Source organism: Pelodiscus sinensis, chromosome 3 (assembly GCF_052426305.1).
Source record: "Pelodiscus sinensis isolate ZL-2025 chromosome 3, ASM5242630v1, whole genome shotgun sequence".
NCBI lineage: Eukaryota > Metazoa > Chordata > Testudines > Trionychidae > Pelodiscus > Pelodiscus sinensis.
The window spans coordinates 614,939-635,922 of NC_143054.1; the positions used below are offsets into that span (position 1 = coordinate 614,939).

The 20,984-nt window shown below is 53.4% G+C and overlaps 1 protein-coding gene across 1 annotated transcript in view; it reads right to left on the minus strand.

Moving 5' to 3' along the window:
- Positions 1 to 20,984, minus strand: part of IFT172 (intraflagellar transport 172) — a 178,238-nt gene that overhangs the window by 110,088 nt on the left and 47,166 nt on the right. The window contains exons 14-19 of the mRNA XM_089776934.1: positions 18,977 to 19,062; positions 6,721 to 6,833; positions 3,192 to 3,359; positions 2,861 to 2,997; positions 1,192 to 1,299; positions 722 to 806 (exon numbers count right to left, since the gene is read on the minus strand). Coding sequence (XP_089633060.1) covers positions 722 to 806; positions 1,192 to 1,299; positions 2,861 to 2,997; positions 3,192 to 3,359; positions 6,721 to 6,833; positions 18,977 to 19,062 — 697 coding nt within the window. The remainder of the gene's footprint in view (positions 1 to 721; positions 807 to 1,191; positions 1,300 to 2,860; positions 2,998 to 3,191; positions 3,360 to 6,720; positions 6,834 to 18,976; positions 19,063 to 20,984) is intronic.

Genomic DNA, 20,984 nt, shown 5'->3' on the forward strand with positions numbered 1-20,984 from the left:
AGGGACAGGGGGAGGCGTGGGGCGGCAGGGGGCGGCGTGGGGCGACAGGGAGCAGCGTGGGGCGGCAGGGGGCAGCGTGGGGCGGCAAGGGACAGGGGGCAGCGTGGAGCGGCAGGGGGCAGCGTGGGGCGGCGTGGGGCGGCATGGGGCGGCAGGGGGTGGCGTGGAGCGGCAGGGGGCGGCGTGGAGCGGCAGGGGGCAGCGTGGGGCGGCAAGGGACAGGGGGCAGCGTGGAGCGGCAGGGGGCAGCGTGGGGCGGCGTGGGGCGGCATGGGGCGGCAGGGGGCGGCGTGGAGCGGCAGGGGGCGGCGTGGAGCGGCAGGGGGCGGCGTGGGGCGGCAAGGGACAGGGGGCAGCGTGGAGCGGCAGGGGGCAGCGTGGGGCGGCGTGGGGCGGCATGGGGCGGCAGGAGGCGGCGTGGAGCGGCAGGGGGCGGCGTGGGGCGGCAGGGGGCGGCGTGGGGCGACAGGGAGCAGCGTGGGGCAGCAGGGGGCAGCGTGGGGCAGCAGGGAGCAGCGTGGGGCAGCAGGGGGCGGCGTGGGGCGACAGGGAGCATCGTGGGGCAGCAGGGGGCAGCGTGGGGCGGCAAGGGACAGGGGGCGGCGTGGGGCGACAGGGGGCGGCGCGGCACATCCCGGGCCGGCGCAGCTCGGCGTGGCGCACACGCACACACAGACGTTTGCAGGGAATCAGCGCCCTGCACAAGCGAAGCTCAACTCACGTATTCCTTGGCCACCTGCTCGGCGATCTCATTGGTTTCCCGGAGGAATCGCGCCTTCGAGACGTGGCCCAGTGCGGAGAAGCATCTGGGGAGAGTGCGGAGGGCAACGTCACCAGCAGCGGCTGCTCCGCGCTCAGAACCAGCAGGTACACCCATGGCTCAGCACATTGGGCCAAGTTGTCCCAGTGAAGCCTGCCCAAGCCATAGCAGAGCCTGACTCTGCAGGCGGCAGCTGGAGCCCCGCACTCTGCCTGTTTGCCACCCTCGCAGGGCCAGGAGCTCTGTCCACGTGAGCGACTGTAGCTGGGCTCTGCCCAAGGACAGGCGGTAGAGCATGGAGAACACCCCACGGCAGTGCTCTGGCTCAGCAGGAGCACAGAAACACACCCGTTCCTAGCCCGCTGGGCTGGGGCGCTGGGGAGCGAGGACCCCCGCAGGAAAGGTGCCGGGCGTGCTTTGCTCCTCTGTACCTCTCAGCGATGTGCAGCTGCTTGGCCTCCAAGGCCAGTCTGCTGAGGGTCTTCCACATGGCTTCGGTCTCTGGGGACATTTCCAGCGTCTCCAAGAAGGCAGCTGCCCTGGGGGGAGAAGCGTTTGGACAGAGGGCGAGTTACCATGTAACCCTGTAGCTGGGGTGGGGGCAGGTCACTGTGAGGCCCTGGGGATGAGCAGCCCTTCAGCGGGCGCTGCGCTAAGAGTGTGGGACCCTCTCTGGGAAGCCCTGATGGATTTTGGTACACATCCAGCTGCCCTCCCTCTGGCGGGCGCTCTAGTACCTGTTCAGTCCCTGCCCAGGCATGTCTCCCCAGAGGCCTGGGCGCCATGCAGCCCTGACGCGCTCTCTGGCTGGGTCTGAAACCAGCTGCCTCCTGCAGGAACAGGCTGTGGGAAGACCCGGGACCCCATCAGGTGGGCCTCTCGGCCGGGCTCCGTTCAACAGCACCGGCTCCGTGGGGAAGTGACGGAGAAGCAGGAGGCCAGCACGCCCGGCCTAGCCAGTTCTCATTGCCTGGAACAGTCCCAGGGCACTCTGCTGCAAGAGCAGGGACGCCCACTGACTTCGCTGGGGCCAGCGTCTCGCCCAGCGAGCCGAGGCCTAGGCTGGCTCTCTTCCAGTCACCTGGTCAGTTTCACCTCAGCAGCGGATGGGCTGAGGTGCAGTTCCAGCCCCACACGCCCGCTGAGCCCCAAGACAGCATCTGTATCCGCGCACGGGCTCGTGGGGGCTGCAGGAGCTCCGCATCTGAGGAGACCTGGCTTGCGCCCTCACTCACTGTTCAGAACCCGCATCCGTCCCTTTGCAGAGTAAGAACGCAAGAGCGGCCAGGCTGGGTCTGACCAGGGTCCCGTCTGCCCTCAGCAGCCCATGCCAGGTGCCCCAGAGCGAGGGAACAGATCAGGGAATCACCGTGTGATCCCTCCCTGTCACCCATTCCCTGCCCCTGGCAGAGCCTGGGGACACCAGCCCATCCCGTCCTGGGTAACACCCACTGATGGACTTAGTCTCCATGAACTTCTCCAGTTCTTTGTAACCCTGTTTTAGTCTTGGCCTTCACAACATCCCCTGGCAAGGAGTTCCACAGGGGGCTATGCCCTATGTGAAGAAACACTTCCTTTGGTTGGTTTGAAACTTGTTGCCTGTTAATTTCCTTGGGAGACCCTGGGTCCCGTGTTAGAAGAAGCAATAAAGAACACGTCCTTCGTCACTGACTCCACATCAGTGGTGATCTCCTAGCACACACGCACGCCCTGGCTCTGCTCCCACGCTGCACACGCACCCTGGGACACCACACCAGGCTACCGTCTCCCTTCTGCTACCTACCCTGGGCTCAGGGGAGTCTGGTCAGAGTCACGCTGTGAACTGCTGCCCCCCACAGCTCCTGGCTATGCCCCCCAGGGTGCTGAGGGTTTTCTCTCCCTGAGCCAGCCAAGTGGAAGGGCTGATAATCCCGCAGGAGGCTCTTCTCCCACTTAACCAAGCTTCCTCTGGCCTAGCCACTGTGTGCAGTGCCGAATGCCCCATCCCCCACAAACAGCACCATCCGGGCTGCACTGCTCCCCAGCCCTGCTCTTTGTCACAACACTTCCCGCACTTCCACCCCCGCCCCCATGCCCCGGCTGCTGGCTACCAGCACTCACCTGCCGTAGTCCCCGTCATCGATGGCTGTTCCAAACTCAATGAGTCCCTCGTCCAGGGTATAGGACACGGTGTTCACCCCCTCGGTCACTAGCACCTCAGTCTTCCCACTGCTCCGCTCCAGAGCCACCACATCCCCCTGAAAGAGCCGCCCAGAGCTCAGCACCTCCGCTCCACCGGCGAGGCGCACGGGCACTGCTCTGCCTTGCCCTCCACAGGCACACGCAGAACGCAGGTAAGGTCATGTCGCCCAGAGAGCGCCCCACTTCGCCCGCCCACCCCTTTTCTGCCGCTCTGCCCAGCGCCCTCCCGGAGCATCCCGGGGAACGTTACCTTCAGCGGGAACATGGTCACTCGCTCTGGGGCATCGATGTTGTACCAAATGCAGAGGCTGTTTCTGTTCTGAGCCACCACCACGTCGCTGCCTGGGACCCACTGCACATAGGAGCAGTAGTTCAGGGTCGTGGTCTTGGTGCCGCTCTCGATGTCATAAAGCTGCAACTAGATGGGGAAAGACCGAATCAACAGGGCCTGTGGCTGGGCCACTACCCACGGCTGGCAAGGACACTGGCACCCTGCCCCAGGCCCTGCTATGATGCTGCCGGGGGTCAGGTCTGCTCAGCACCTCGGGGGAGACGTTCCAGGCCCCGACAGTGAGGGAGTAGCTCAGGGAGGTGGCAGGCCCCTGGTATATGGTGCTAGGGTACACTGTGGGGCCACTCCCAGACAGCCTACTGGGATGATCTGGGGAACCCGTCTGTGACGGCGCGTCAGGCACTCCCGACCCTGCACCCCCGTCCTCAGCCAGATGTGACTCTGCCAGCCAGTAGACCAGGAGGGTTTATTGCTTCTCAGAGATACAGCCCAGCCCGGGTTCCATGTGGACATCGGAGTGAGGGGCAGGCAGCTTCAGACCCCTTGGGGTGGGGTCCACAGGCCTCCATTTAGTCTGTTCTCTTCGTCATTGCCCAGGCAAAAACTGCCCCTTCTCACCCCCCCCCGACACACCTCCCCCGAGGTAGCCACACCCCTTCGCTTAACCCTCTTCCCTGGCCAGGTGACAAACCGTGGCTGGTCATTGTCCAAGCCATGGAACCCTTCTCAGCTTTTCAGAACGTCAAGGAACCCTTGGGTTTGTCAAGCAAAAACAAACACAAAGAAAGGGGGGGTCCCACCAATGCATGAAAATCACATTCCTTCCCTAAGACCCAACCCCTTTGAGGCCCCATCCTCTCTGTTCCCCGCTTCTCCATCACTTGCTATCCCCAGCCTGGAGCCCCCTCCCCGAGCCAGCACCCCCTTCTCCTGCATCCAAATTCCCTTCCGGAGCTTGCACTTCTCACCCCTTCGCACCCCCAAATCCCTCATTCCCGCCCCAGAGCCCGCACCTCCTGTCTCAACCCAGTGAGGGTCTGTCTACACTACCCCGCTAGTTCCAACTAGGGTGGTAATGTAGGCAACCGGAGTTGCAAATGAAGCCCGGGATTTGAATTGCCCGGGCTTCATTTGCATAAAGCCGGGCGCCGCCATTTTTAAATGTCCGCTAGTGCGGACTCCGTGCCGCGCGGCTACACGCGGCACGAACTAGGTAGTTCGGACTAGGTAGTTACCGTTACTCGTGAAACGAGGAGTAACGGTAGTTCGGAATAGGAAGCCTAGTCCGAACTACCTAGTTCGTGCCGCGTGTAGCCGCGCGGCACGGAGTCCGCACTAGCGGACATTTAAAAATGGCGGCGCCCGGCTTTATGCACATGAAGCCCAGGCAATTCAAATCCCGGGCTTCATTTGCAACTCCGGTTGCCTACATTACCACCCTAGTTGGAACTAGCGGGGTAGTGTAGACAGACCCTCACTGGGTTGAGACAGGAGGTGCGGGCTCTGGGGTGGGAATTAGGGATTTGGGGGTGCGAAGGGGTGAGAAGTGCAAGCTCCGGGAGGGAATTTGGATGCAGGAGAAGGGGGTGCTGGCTCGGGGAGGGGGCTCCAGGCTGGGGAGTGTTGGGCTCAGGTGGAAGGTTGGGGTGCTGAGCAAGCCACAGGCGTGTGGATGTGAGGGTGCAGGAGTTTGGGTTGGCTATGTGAGGGGCTCAGGTCAAGGAGGCTGTGAGTATGATGGGCTCAGGACACAGTTTTGCCATGTGTGGATGGTGGAGGAATGTTATGGCAGAAGCCTGAGGATGTGGGGATGCAGGAGTTTGGGGATGTGAGAGGCTCAGGACGGGGTTCCAATGCATGACAGGCTCAGATTTGGGGTCAGGTGGTGCAGGAGTGTTATGATGCTGCAGTGAAATGGGGGTTTGGCCCCAATTGGGGGCATGTTGGCCAGGCTTCATTTTGAAATAAAATAGTATGTCAGACTCACTGTCTTTATTTAGGAGAGGGGCGGGGAACCTGTTTTGAGTCAAGGGTAACTGACCCACAGAAAAGTCAGTTGGGGCCACACAAGTGAGACGCAAAAAAACCCTCCAAGCTTCACTAATGTGGTCCCTACTGTGCTGGTGGGGGCAGGGGACAGAATGCTAGTGGGTGCTGAGGCCAGGGAGAGGGTGCTGCTGGGTGGCAGGATCTGGCACAGGTGGCAGGGTGCTGGGGTAGGATGCTGGGGCAGGTGGCAGGGTGCTGAGGTCAGGGACATGGTCCTGCTGGGCACTGGGGTGGATGGCAGGGTGCTGGGGCCAGGGCCAGGGTAGTGCTGATCCCCAAGAACCCCCAGACCTTTTCCAGCAGTTCCACCATATAGCCAGTTAGTCCCCATTTTGCAGATGTGCTTTTGATTTGTCCTTCCTAAGTGAAGTACTTTGTGCTTTTAAACATTTCATCTTGTTATTTCAGACCAATTCTCCAATTTGTCAAGGTCATTTTGAATTCTAATCCTGTCTACCAAAGAGCTTGCAATCCCTCCCAGGATGGTGTCATCTGCAAATTTTATAAGCACACTTTCCACTCCATTATCCAAGTTGTTAATGACAATATTGATAGTACCAGGCACAGGGCTGACCCCTGCCACAACACCACATGGGGAACAGTAATGGTTTGTCAATCTCACAAAGTACAACATGACCCAAGTGCTGGAAGTGGAAGCCAGACAAGTTCAGACTGTAAATAGGGCATGTTTCTAACAGTGGCAGTATTTCACCACTGGAGCAATCTACCCAGAGTCAAGATGCATGCTCCATCAGTGGATACTTTAAAATCCAGATTAACAGTCTTCCCAAAAGATCGCCTCCAGGAAAAATTCTGGAGAAGCGAGAGGCGAGGTGTGTGTGTGTCAGACTGGGTGATCATTCACCTGAAGAAGCGGGCTGTGATCCCAGCTACTTGTTTTGTTAGTCTCTAAGGTGCTGCAGGACTATTGGTTATTTTGGGGTGATTGGTATCCATGAATCTGTGGCACTCGGCTGTCTCTGCAGGGAAAGGGAAGCGGCAGTGTATAGCACTGTGTTCAGGATGTGTGTTCCCACAAGAGCTGTGTATTTCCTGTGTGATTAAACAGCAAGTGGTACAATCCTTGTGTTCCACGTGTAACAGCTCTCACCTGCCCCCGCCAAACTGTGGGCCCCGAATGCCGCAGGCTGGAGCTGGGGGACAGTCCAAGGGGTCAGTACTGATTCCAGGGGCTGGGCAGCATGGGAGCAGCTCTCAGGAGAGGGTGCTGGGCAGAGGGGCTGGGCCTTGAGAATGTGCCTAGCGGCACGAAGGTAGCAGCAAGCTTAGATGCTGGGCAGTGGCCAGAGGCTTCAACCCCCGGGATTGAGCGCTGGATCCCCTCATGGCCTGGGGGGGACACTGGATTAATGCTGAGGCACCCACTTTCCCTGCTCTTGGGATGCCCAGCTCACTCCCCCCTTCCCTTGGGCCTCACCTGCATCTTCTTGTCCCTGAAGAGAAGCTTGTGCCCCGTCTCATTCAGCTCCAGCCAGTCAATCTTGCTGTCGTGGCTGATGGTGCCAATGTTGTAGCCACCAACAAGATCCACTAGGAAAGACAAGGCAGGTGAATGGTGAAGGATAAAGTTAATTTGTTGTCAGTATGACCTCTGCTGTGACCTGGATGTTAAGTCTGGTCTTTGTAAAGAGGTACGTGCTTGAACACAGGTACACAAAAGGAGGGGACAGGTGAAACTGGTTTGAACCTGTTGTAAGGCCTGCAAAGGGACTGCGAGGGGACAAATGATGATTGGAGGGAATTTGGTGCGAAGGGGCATGACCTGTATATGCATGCAACTGTAAGTGGTCAGTGAAAGGGGGTAATTACCATGTAAGATAGTACAAAAGACCTTGCCTTTTGTTTGGGCAGTTGCAGAAACTTTTTCCTGAGTACCCTGGAGGATTTTGCCCTGGAATGCATTCCTGAATAAAGCTGGCTGCTTAAGAAGGGTGTCTGGAATTGATTTGGTCGGGTTTGGGCCCCCATCCGAACCCTCGGATTAAATTCTCCGTCAAAGGCAGAGCAGAGCGGCCAGAGGCCTTGCTGCTAAGGGAGATTCAGTCTGGGTGGGGAAGGCTGGGAAGGGGTTAGTTGTGGGGGGATACAAGGCAGACACAGCTCAGAGCAAGGCAAGGACAGTGACAAAAGGACACGTAAGCTGCGTAAGCCTCCTGGCAACGAGCTGTGTCAGGCAGGAACTCCGCTCCCAACGAGGGAAGCCCACCCATCTCCTGAGAGGGTTAAACTAGTACCAGGCAGAACACGAGTAGAGAGCATCGTTCACCAGGGAGAGCGGCTCCAAACTCTTCTCTGATCAGCGTGTGCTAGAAAATCCCCATTTCCTCCTCCCTGAGCCACACCCACATCCAGGTAAAATGGGAAGTCACTGACCTGAGAGTAACCGACGAGCTTTGAGGGGCTGTCCACTGACAGGTACCGAGCACCCTGAGATATATGACATTTTCCTCTCACCAGCAGTCTCCACATGCTCACACAACCCATCACGCCAGGCACAAAGGGCAGGTGGCTCAACTGCCACTCAGGTCCTTCACTGGCCAAAACCTTTCAAGGCCTTCAGACAGTGGGGCGGATGGTGGGTCATGGAAACATGCAGACACTGCAGGTTGTAGAACATCAGCTACTCAAAGTAACCCCCCTCACTTCCACAACCGAGTGGTTTGCTACAAGCCTTCCCACTCACGGAGACGGGGTAACAAAGATAGGACGAAGATTCCATCTTCTCTAGGTGACTGTCCGAGTGCCTGACATTTCATCAGCGCACCAACAGACACCAACGTGACTCCTGAGGCCAAGATGTTATTAAAAGAAGCTATGGAATCAGCTTAGGCTCTTGTAGAATGGACCCTAATTACTGTCCAAGCTGTTCTTGTTATCCCGTGTGACTGCCACGGCACCCTGAGCAGTTGTTTTCAAAGAACTATCCACTGAGGACTCTCAAATCTATTTTTTGAGCTCTTTTAGACCCCCTCATTTTGTGCGCCTGGTTGTGCAGCAGGTTCTAGTAGGGCCCCCTTGGATCCTGCCTCTGTTAGGTCCAAGAAGTCACTCCGAGACCCTGGTGCATGTTTTCCCAGGGTTAGCCCTACCCCCATTTCACCAGGTACAAGTAGCCCTTCACAATCAGACAAGCGCTACCCTCAATTCCACTGCCTTTTCCCTTGCTTCCTGCTACCTCTGGCTGCATTTCCCTATGGCAGAGGTGGGCAACCTTTTTTAGGTCAGGAGTCACAGAAAAATCAGTTGAGTGCTGCATACAAAACCCCTCACTGACGTGGCCCCCAACTGAGAAGGAGAAAAACACTCCCCACATTCCCCTCATATACCAGAGCCTTGGAGGGGGGCAGGAGGGAGGACAGCCTAGCAGACTTTGTGTGCCCCAGCATTGTGGGAGGTCATGGGGGGGTCTGGAGTACCAGCACAAGCTCCCAATGCGGCGGGGGGGGGGGGGGGGAGAACCCCTGGAGCCTCGGGGGCCAGATCCAGGCAAGCTGGGGGCCGCATTTGGCCCCCAGGCCTGAGGTTCCACACCATGCCCACACCCAGCACTGTCCACGGGGCCATCAGGCGGGCATCATGAAAAATCCTATAGGGCAGTATTTCACGTTACCTCATTACCAGCCTATCAGGCCCGGCCAGGGAACTGACCCTAATAAGGTACCGGATATCAGGTTATCATAGAATCATAGAATAATAGGACTGGAAGGGACCTCGAGAGGTCATCGAGTCCAGCCCCCCGCCCTCAAGGCAGGACCAAGCTCCGTCTACACCATCCCTGACAGATGTCTATCTAACCTGTTCTTAAATATCTCCAGAGAGGGAGATTCCACCACCTCCCTTGGCAATTTATTCCAATATTTGACCACCCTGACAGTTAGGAATTTTTTCCTAATGTCCAATCTAAACCTCCCTTGCTGCACTTTAAGCCCATTACTCCTTGTCCTGTCCTCAGAAACCAAGAGGAACAAATTTTCTCCTTCCTCCTTGTGACACCCTTTTAGATATTTGAAAACCGCTATCATGTCCCCCCTTAATTTTCTTTTTTCCAAACTAAACAAGCCCAGTTCATGAAGCCTGGCTTCATAGGTCATGTTCTCTAGACCTTTAATCATTCTTGTCGCTCTTCTCTGTACCCTTTCCAGTTTCTCCACATCTTTCTTGAAATGTGGCGCCCAGAACTGGACACAGTACTCCAGCTGAGGCCTAACTAGTGCAGAGTAGAGCGGCAGAATGACTTCACGAGTTTTGCTTACAACACACCTGTTGATACAACCTAGAATCATATTTGCTTTTTTTGCAACAGCATCACACCGTTGACTCATATTCAACTTGTGGTCCACTATGACCCCTAGATCCCTTTCTGCCACGCTCCTTCCTAGACAGTCGCTTCCCATCTTGTATGTATGGAACTGATTGTTCCTTCCTAAGTGGAGCACTTTGCATTTCTCTTTATTAAACCTCATCCTGTTTACCTCTGACCATTTCTCTAACTTGCTAAGGTCATTTTGAATTATGTCCCTATCCTCCAAAGAAGTTGCAACCCCACCCAGTTTGGTATCATCTGCAAACTTAATAAGCGTACTCTCTATCCCAATATCTACATCATTGATGAAGATATTGAATAGTACGGGTCCCAAAACAGACCCTTGAGGAACTCCACTTGTTATCCCTTTCCAGCAGGATTTAGCACCGTTAACAACAACTCTCTGACTACGGTTATCCAGCCAATTATGCACCCACCTTATCATGGCCCTATATAAGTTATATTTGCCTAGTTTATCAATAAGAATATCATGCGAGACCGTATCAAATGCCTTACTCAAGTCTAGGTATATGACATCCACCGCTTCTCCCTTATCCACAAGGCTCGTTATCCTATCAAAGAAAGCTATCAGATTAGTTTGGCATGACTTGTTCTTCACAAACCCATGCTGGCTATTCCCTATCACTTTATTACCTTCCAAGTGTTTGCATATGATTTCCTTAATTACCTGCTCCATTATCTTCCCTGGGACAGACGTTAAACTGACCGGTCTGTAGTTTCCTGGGTTGTTCTTATTCCCCTTTTTATAGATGGGCACAATAGTTGCCCTTTTCCAGTCTTCTGGAATCTCCCCTGTCTGCCATGATTTTTCAAAGATCATAGCTAAAGGCTCAGATACCTCCTCTATCAGCTCCTTGAGTATCCTGGGATGCATTTCATCAGGACCTGGTGACTTGCTGACATCTAACTTTCCTAAGTGATTTTTAACTTGTTCTTTGTGTATCCTATCTTCTAAACTTACCCTCTCTCTGCTTGTATTCACTACGTTAGGCACACCTCCAGACTTCTCGGTGAAGACCGAAACAAAGAAGTCATTGAGCATCTCTGCCATTTCCAAGTTTCCTGTTACTGCTTCTCCCTCCTCACTAAGCAGTGGGCCTACCCTGTCCTTGGTCTTCCTCTTGCTTCTAATGTATTTATAAAAGGTCTTCTTGTTTTACTTTATGCCTGTAGCTATAAAAGACCCTCAACCCCTTTGTTCGATGGAGGTGTTCCGTGTATTGAGGGCACGTGGTTTTTTTGCCCAGCTGAAGGATTGATCACCCTGAGGCTGCCTTCCCCACCCTTCGAGTCAAAGATAGGGGTGCGCGAGTCCTGAGCTTGCTCCGAGTTTTTGTGTGTCTTCATGTTGTTATCATTGCTGGATTTGTAAGTATTACTTAAAGGTATCAATTGTTAGCTTAGTCAGTAGTTAAGTTGTATTAATCATATCTTGTAATCTTGTGAGGTATAAGCAAGTTGCATTGTATAGTTAGTGTAATTTTGTGTTGTGTGATAGTGTTATGTTTTAGTCTAGGTACAATTGTTAGAAGAAAAATCCAGGAGTTGTTAACCTGTAACAGCAAAAATCAATGACTAACTCCGCCTGCTGTCCTAAAGTAACATTGGAAGGATGAGCTGTAGGTAGCCTTTTTTATTGTTATTATTTTAGCTTTGTTTTTTGTATTTTTCGTTTGTATGCTGCGCTGCGTTAAGCGAATTAGGAATAGTGATTTAATATAAGTAAATTGTAATCTAGGAATTGTAATCAGTTAGGTATAGTCGTGTTCAAGTTTTCTACCCTGTAAAAGCATTGGGCAATTGTTAGTTAAAAAGACCATTTTCTAATTGTTAGTTTTGATAAAAGAATCATTCCACTTAATAAAGATCATTTGTTTTACACCATCATCCAGTAGTTTTCACTAGGTAACCGGCTTTAACCCTTGAGGCTTCCACCACATCACCGAACCAAGGTGTAACAGTAGGGATAACATTAATGTATTAAAAATGATTCCCCCAAGTGAAAGTGATTCCCCATAATTTGTTCCCCACAACTTAAAGTGTTTAGATTTATTATTATTATTATTACTTGTTAAGATTGTTAAATGTTTAGATTTATAATTATTGCCCCTCTAGAATATAATGTTAGGAATATAATATTAGGATTATGTAGCCAGAAACAGCTCCCCTCTCTGTGTCCCAGGGAGCCAAGCCCTGTAATTGATTAAGGGCATTGTTACATAATTGACGCCCATTCTCTTCAAAGCAACTGTAACTAACTCAGCACTCAGACAGAGACTGTTTCAAGAAATGCCACCCAGAAACTTGTGACTTTTTTGTAACTACAACTCTTGAATATGTAAAGTTGTTATTATACAAAATACTGTCTGGGAAACATTAATTAGGGAATGTACGTAAGAGAGAGAGTGCTTGGACGATGAATGAATGGTTCTGAGAGGTGCCAGCCTGAGAATGCAGCAACAAAGGGCTGAAGAAGGCGTCAGGTGCCAGTGCAACCAAAAGGTGTCAAGTGGAGAAAACCAAGTACTGGAGATCCACCCGATGAGATCACTGACGAGCACCTGGCAGCCACCCTGGACATCAGCATGATGCAGCAATTCCCATAGACTGGCATAGGAAGAAATTCCTATAAGAACTGGACTAAAAAACTATGGAATCAGAGTCCAAGGTTCTGCTGCCAGCCCACCAGGAGCTTCAGATGCGCATCTGATCAGGACTTCGCTCCCCACTCCCATCACTTGTGTACAGACTACCTGGCCAGTATTCTGTCACAAGCAACTTCCAGGCTGGTAACTATAACAAATACTAAGTAGTTAAACAACGTTGTTTGCTTCTATCTTTTCTTTATTATTATCTTTACAACAAATGTGGCTTTTTGCCTTATCCCCCTCATGAGATCCTGCTTGCTTTTATTGGTGTAACAACCAGGCGCAGAGGGTATGGAAATATCAAAGGGAAAAGCAGGAAGGCAGAGCTTGTGCAGAGATTTCATTCCCTGATACAGCTCCTGTACAGCCCTTGCAAGCTTTGCTCTGGGCTCCCGAGTGGGGATGGACACCTAAGTGGGGGGACTGAGCAGCCAGTGGGCACAGCTCATGACCACTGAGCCCAGTCACAGGGTGTCTCCCTGCCTTGGTTTTTGCCCCAGGACCTGGCCCCAATACACCCTCTATGGGGTGTGGGCCCCCAAACAGCTGATTTCCAAGAGAAGGACACAGAGGAAAAAAGGCTCAGGCCCAGACACGCTGGTACGCGACAGATGAACTGTAAAACTGGCGGGGGGGGGGGGGCACATGGTGAGAGGTGTACAGGCAGTCCCCAGGTTATGTCAATCTGACTTACGTCGGATCCCTAGTTACGAACGGGAGGGGGGGGGGGCGCAGCTAGTGCGGGGTGCCTCCCCCACTGTCGCCGCCTACGGCGGCGCGTGGGGCACTTCCCCCCAGCAGACCAGGGAGACGCGGAGCTAGTGCCCCCCCCCAGTAGACCAGGGAGACGCGGAGCTAGCGCCCCCCCCCCCCCAGTAGACCAGGGAGACGCGGAGCGGCTTTTCTCACCGCCAAGACGCGCCGCGGTCCCGCCACCCGCGTCCTATGCAGCGAGAAAAGCCTGGTCTGCTGGGGGGGGGGCGCACTAGCTGTGCCCCCCCCCCCAGTAGACCAGGGAGACGCGGAGCTAGCGCCCCCCCCCCAGTAGACCAGGGAGATGTGGAGCTAGCGCCCCCCCCCCAGTAGACCAGGGAGACGCGGAGCGGCTTTTCTCACCGCCAAGACGCGCCGCGGTCCCGCCACCCGCGTCCTATGCAGCGAGAAAAGCCTGGTCTGCTGGGGGGGGGGGGGGGGGCGCACTAGCTGTGCCCCCCCCCCAGTAGACCAGGGAGACACGGAGCTAGCGCCCCCCCCCCAGCAGACCAGGGAGACGCGGAGCGGCTTTTCTCAGCAGACACCTCAGCTTGAGAAAAAAGGCCTGAGGGAAGTGAGGTGTGGGAGAATAAAACTGAGCTCTGGAGAAATGTTTGGCTAGAGTTTCCCCTACAATATGTACCAGTTCTGACTTACATACAAATTCAACTTAAGAACAAACCTACAGTCCCTATCTTGTACGTAACCCGGGGACTGCCTGTAATAGGGAATTCAGATCCCTGTGAGCTTTTGGAGTGTCATTTTGGGAAATGAAGCAAATGGTTTAAGGAAAAAGTGAGTGAGAGTTAACTCTGCAGAGTCTGGGGGGGCTGAGCAGTTGAGCTGTTGTGAAAATGCCATAGAGGGGCAATGTTATAGGAAGAGACTTCTTGGTTTCTCTGCAGCTACTCTGATGGAAAATGGGCCCTTTTCTGAAGAAATGGCTGTGAATAGTCTAGGCAAAGAGACGATGTGGTGTGTGTGCGTGTGCGCACGGGTGTGCGGTGTGTGTTTTTTCCTCGACAACTTTGTTCCCTGTTTTTTTTTTTTTTGCTCAATCAATTTTTTCCTGCCGTGTTCGGTATTTTTTGTCAAACTATCTAGCAACCCTACTCTAGCCCTGATGTTGCTGCCTCTCTCCTGAGTAGGAGGCCTGCCCACTAGGACTATGAACTTTCAGCTGCACATGTTGCCTGCAGACTGGTGGTGGGCCACCCGGAAGGGCTGAGCCAAAGGGGTTATATGCTTGATCTGATGTTTTGGACTAAGGGTGATAGAGTTCTTGTACAAGGGATGTGGCTGCACTCCCTTTGTCATGGCCTGATCACTATCTGCTGACAGAGCTGGAGGGACCAATTAAGATGATCCGCCCTCAGAGGCTGATGGATCCGGAGGGCTCCCTGAGGGATTGTTCAGCCGTTATGGTAAATGGTCCTGTCGATGCCCTAGTCGATATATGTCAAGTATCAGAGGGGTAGCCGTGTTAGTCTGTTTTTTTAAAATGGAGTTGTTAAAGGTCCAGTTTCTAAATAAATAGGGGATGGCAGGGGGAGAAGGAAAAAAAAGAAAAAACGGGGAAAGAAATAGTCAATTAGTGTCCATGATACATGAAGCTGATAGAGAAGGTGCTAATTGTTCTTAAGTACCCATTAGGGTTTTTTTAACAGTGCCACAGGACTCCTCGTCGCTTTAGTCGATATATGGAACACCAACATAGCCCAGGCAGCTGATGTGATTGCTCCTAAGCACCCTCTTTGTGCTAGTCTAGCCAAGTTTGCTCCCTGGTTTTCTGGGGAGCTGATGGTGGCAAAACGGTCTGTGCGCCAGCTAGAATGCCGCTGGAGGAGAACTAGAGCTGAATCCAATCCACTGCAGGTTTGAGCTGAATCGTGAGCTTACTCTGAGGCGGTGCTGACAGCCAAGAAAAGCTACTTTTCCACCAGTATCGCATCCGCACAATGCCGTCCAGCAGAACCGTTTCGAGTGGTGCGGGGCCTGTTACAGTCTGGCACTCATGACAAAGTGGAGGAGCTCTGGGATCCCTGCTGTGATCTGTTTGCGAAGCACTTTGTAAATAAGATGGCTTGCATCCGGTCTGATTTGGACTCTGGCTGCTATGTAAGTTGGGCACAGAATGTGTTGAACGGACCACCCAGTCATTTCTCTTAGGAACAGTCTCAGCTACTGCAGACTGAGGGTGTGGTGCTTGGAGGAGTGCGACTGACCATGTGCTCACTTGACCCCTGTCCTTCATGGCTTATTAAATCTAGCTGGAAGGGATCACTGTCTGAGTCCAGGGGATTATTAATGTGTTTTAGCTCTGGTATGGTTCCTGCCACCTTGGAAGAGGCAGTGATAAAACTCCAGAAGCCTTCCCTGAACCCACACGATTTGAATAACTATCACCCAGTTGCTAATATTCCCTTCTTGGGCAAGGTACTCAAGTGGCGGTGGTGTTGCAACTCCAAGCTTTTTTGGAAGAAACAGATTATTTAGATCCATTTCAGTCTGGCTTTAGGCCGGGTTTTGGAACTGAAACTGCCTTGGTCACCCTGGTAGACGGGGGGGGAGGGAGGGGTGCATCCCTGTTGATTCTCTTGGACCTCTCAGCAGCTTTTGAAACCATAGACCATGGTATCCTTCTGGAGCGCCTGGCGGAGTTGGGTATTGGAGGGACTGTTCTGCAGTGGTTCCGGTCTTACCTATTGGGACGCTTTCAGAAGGTGGAGCTAGAGGGCCGCTATTCGATCCCGTGGCGATTGTGCTATGGGGTCCCGCAAGGTTTCATCTTGTCCCCTATGCTGTTTAATATCTACATGAAGCCAATGGGAGAGGTCATAAGGAGTTTTGGAGGACGGTGCCTTCAATATGCAGATGACACCCAGCTCTATTTCCCTGTGACATCAGAACCAGGTGTGGTGGTGACTGATCTAAACTGGTGTCTGGAGGCAGTGATGGTTTGGATGAAATCAAACAAGCTGAAGTTGAATTCAGATAAGACTGAGGTCCTGTGGATCAGGAGGCCATCTGTTTGGGAATGTGCCATGGCACCTGTTCTCGACAGGGTTACTCTCCCCCTGAAAGAACAGATATGCAGCTTGGGAGTCCTCCTGGACCCTTTTTTAACATTTGAAAACCAGATTCCTTCAGTGGCCAGGAGTGCCTTTGGGCAACTTTGTCTGATCCACCAGCTGCGACTCTTCCTGAACAAGCATGACTTGGCCACAGTGACCCACGCTCTTGTTACATCCCGACTGGATTACTGTAATGCACTTTATGTGGGGCTGCCTCTAAAGAGCCTTCGGAAACTTCAGCTGGTCCAGAAAGCGGCTGATCAAGTTTTGACTAATACCTTGTTATACGGAGCACATTATGCCAGTGCTCCGGCAGCTGCACTGGCTTCCGGTATGTTTCCGGGCACAATTTGAGGTTTTGGTTAGGACCTTTAAAGCCCTAAACGGGTTGGGTCCGGGGTATCTGAAGGACCGTCTTCTCCCATATGAACCTGCCCGGGACTAAGGTCAGCTAGAGAGGCTCTGCTCAGTGTTCCCCCACTTGCAGAGATAAGATTAACATCACCGTGGAACAGGGCCTTCTCAGCCTTTGCTCCCAGGCTGTGGAATTCTCTTCCTCGGGATATTCACATGGCGCCAACACTAGCATTGTTTCGGCGTCAGGCTAAAGCCATCCTTTTTACTCGTGCTTTTATTGGTGTTTGAGTCTGTATGTGTGTGTTCCTCTTCTCGATATTTTTAGAGGGTTTTATGTCCCTCTGGGGTCTCATATTTTAAATTTTTATATATATTTGTATTATGTTTAAAAATTTTTGTAAACTGCCTCGAATATTTTAAATAGGGGAGCGGGATAAAAATATTTAAATAAAATAAACAAAAAAACTTGGGGTGCATTTTGCCTGTGACATATGCAATGTATATTGCAGCAGGAGTAAATGAAACAAATCTGTTGCTTAACAATTTTTTTGCTTGCATCTGACGAAGTGGGTCTTTGCCCACAAAAGCTTATGCTCCAATACATCTTTTAGTCTATAAGGTGCCACAGGACTCCTTGTGGCTTAATTATTTTAACTATATTTACAGGAACCAACATTGCAGAAGGGGCATCAGATGGGAATTCCCCCCCCCCGTATGGATTCCCCTGAATTCTACAGACATGGTACCCCCCTTTTTATTGGGAATGTCATGCCACTCCCTTTTGGAATAAAGGGAAATGGGATTTTAATTAAACCTCTTCCTCTCCCTACCCCTCTACCTCAGGCCAAATTGTTAGTTATCTATCTCCCTGGTGGTCCACCCTCACTCAAAGGCCTGTGGTCCTTAATACATCCCAGTTTGCCACTTTATGGTATCTTAAAACCACCTTTGCTAATTGTTTCCCGTTCACCACAGCAGGGGAAAGATGCTGCTGAGGGCCATGAAGAATTCGGTGGACAGAAGTACCCGGAGGTGGTGAGATCTTGCCAACTCTGCTCATCCTCCACTGGGATCCAATGCCTGGCGCATGCTCTGGGCATACATACTGAATACGGGGACGGCTGCAGGGACCAGCCCTTAGCACCACTGATCATCTGTCAGACTGGCATTTTAACACTGGGACACCTCACCGAATCCCTATTGCTACCCCGTAACTAGCACCAAGGCTATTCCTCGGGGGTGTCGGGGCACGACTCACCTCGTGGCCTCTCCTATCAGTTGTACTGGGAACTAGCTCATCAGCAGGTCTCCTCCCGCTGGCTGGTGTCTCCCCCATTACTCCGCTCTGCCCACAGATGGACTCTGAACTTGCGTCACTCCCGGACTGCGGTGTCCTCTTCAGGGCACTGTCCTCCAGTAATGGGGGAGGGAGGCCCAGGCAGTGCACCGCTCCTGCCTTCCCCTGGCCGGCCGGCCCATGCTTCCTTGGGGACCATGGCTGGGTACGTTAGTACCCTTGTGGTCCACGTTTACAAATTCCTGTGGGTGGCCCTGCCAGCGCTCCTGCTGCACAGTGGTCTGGCCAGAAGGTACACTTGGGTGGGCCCTGACCTCAGCTGGGTGGGCAATGATGAGAGGTGGTGGGGAGCAGGAGAGATTGGGCCATCTCCCACCAAGAAGCCTGGGAGAGCTGGGATGGGATAGGAGGGAGTCCTTGGAGCGGGGTTGGGGCGCTTGCCCTTCTGTGCCCACCCAGTGCTTCTGCCGTGGAGCAGGGTCTGGCAGCAGAGGCTCGGCCCGTGCCACATGCTCAGCGCTCTGGCTGGGGAGCAGGACTGGGGACTTCTAAGCCCCTTGCACCAAGGGCACTCTCCAGCAAGCACATCGGGTGGGAGGAGCAGGACGAGTCCCTGACTGGGCTCCATGGCTGGAGCACCGGGAGGGAAGAACAGGGCAGGCAGTACCAATCTGGATTGCACCCCAAAATATCACCAGCACTGCACAAAAGGGTCCCAAACATGACCTGGGGCCTGCAACGAATGCCTCACAGGAAGAGAATGGAGAAACAAACGGAGCTTTCGACTCACTGCACACATTGCAAACCATTCCTGCCCTACTCTGCCGTTTTCTGCACTCCGGTCAACCTGAAGATCCAGAACTCAAGCCCTGCAATCCCGGATGAGGGGGCCCGGTGGAAAATGCACCATGACATCACATGCCTAAGGCACTGGGGCAGAGCACACTGATACGTCCCAATCCTGGGAGCGTCACCCAGCAGCATTAATACCCCTCTCATCAGCGCGAGGAGCGTGCTCTGACGGCAGCTGTAGCAATACCATTACAATGACCGGCAGGCGCACCCACAGACAGGAGACGTGGCCCTGCCTCAGAGACCACCGTCCACAGCAGATGTGGAGCGCTCACGCAAGCAGCAGGCCACGTGACTAATGACTTGCCTCCTGGAAAAAAAGTGAATGCAGACAGTGGCAGGGAAGAAAGGGGAGGGGCTCCATTCACCTGCTGCGATAGTCTTGATGTCGATGAGATATGCTAGTCTCTTGTTCTCCTCCATCCCTCGTTGCCTTCTCTCATTGATGCGAACGCTGCAACGGAGGGTGAAGAATGACTAGCAATGCTGCGCACTTGCCAAACCACTTGGAGCATCTCCCACCCTCTCCCCAGAATCATCCATAGTGATCCCCTCCATTCATGGAACCGCCACTCCCCAGCTCCACAACCATCCGCTCTACCCATCAGATCCCATGGGGGACTGTACACCTCCGAGTCCCTGCAGGTTCGTGGCTCTCTGGCAGAGAACTCTGGTCCCTGAAATTCTGCCTCGGACACCCTGCGCATCAGCCCCCAGGAAAAGCTTACACACCCGTGTCAACGTTCTTTAGGAGGAACCCCAGTGTGCCAGTCTGCCGAGGCGCCTCGCTCCTCCTCTAGGACAGGCCACACCACCTCACGGCCTCCAAGGCTGAGCTCAGGGCTCCAGAATTCCTGCTTCCCACTGGGGGCTCGGCACAGGGACTCCCAGTGAGAGACCTGCTTGCTCTTCAGCAAGCCGTGCTCCCCAGCCAATGTCTGCAATGACACCAGGCCAGCCCTTCCAAACTATAGGCACCTAGAGCACAGCACTGGGAGTCCCGAGGTTATTAGCATTCGGAGATAACGGTTAAAGCATCGTCCATTCTGCTCAAGCCAGAGCAGCCCACCAGCCAAGCCACGGTGGACTCCATCTCAGGCTAGGTCCCTCTCTGACTCCTCAGGGCAGGGCAGGGCAGGGCAGGGCAGCCAGCCTGCTTCAGAAGCCCACTCTTTATCCTCTGCCCTCCTTGCTGTGTGTCAGTGTTCTGGTCACTGGCACTTTCTACGGTGCCTTTGGAGCCTCCACGCAGCAGATCCCAGCCTCATTCACTGTGGCCCAGACAGCAGGGCAAGACCCTCACAGAAGCCTTCACCCTTTTCTCTCCCTGGAGCAAGAATGCAAAGTACAAGGGGAACCAGAGGCCCACACAGACATTGAACTCAGCACAAATTCCATTTCATCACATTGTATGTGCAGGGTTCTCTGTCCTTTAGCACAGGCTCGGCAACCCGCGAGGGCAGTGGCAGCAAGCGGCGTGGACCCTGGGGACACCACTAGACCCTTCTCGCCATTTCTTACTGCCCTTCGTTCCCTCTCTTTGATCCAGTCACAACCACGAGAGGACTTCATGGCAGCTCACTTGGCATTCGAGGCATTGCTGAGGTAACCTGTCGAAGGCTTTCTGGAAATCTGAGTACGCTCTAGCCTCTGGCTCCCCCTTGTCCACATGCTTGCTGACCCCTCAAAGAGCTCTCAGACCAGTGAGGCAGGACTGCCCTTTGACTTCCCCCAACAAATGATGCCCATCTCTGTATCTGACAATTTTGTTCTTTACTCTTGTTTCGACCAGTTTGCCCCGTACTGAAGTCAGGCTCACTGGCCTGTAATTGCCAGAATCCCCTCTGGAGCCCTCGTCAAAAATTGGCATCACATTAGTCATTCTCCAGTCATTTGGTACAGAAGCTGATTTAAAGGATGGGTGACAAACATAAGAACGGCCGTACTGGGTCAGACCAAAGGTCCATCTAGCCCAGTATCCTGTCTGCCGACAGTGGCCAGCACCAGGTGCCCCAGAGAGGGTGGACCAAAGACAATGATCAAGCGATTTGTCTCCTGCCATCCCTCTCCAGCCTCTGACAAACAGAGGCCAAGGACACCATTTTATCCCCTGGCTAATAGCCTTTTATGGACCTAACCTCAGGAAATTATCTAGCTTCTCTTTAAACTCTATTATAGTCCTAGCCTTCACAACCTCCTCTGGCAAGGCGTTCCACAGGTTGACTACACGCTGTGTGAAGAAGAACTTTCTTTTATTAGTTTTAAACCTGCTACCCATTAATTTCATTTGGTGTCCTCTAGTTCTTCTATTTAGGGAACTAATAAATAACTTTTCTTTATCGGCCCTCTCCACACCACTCATGATTTTATATACCT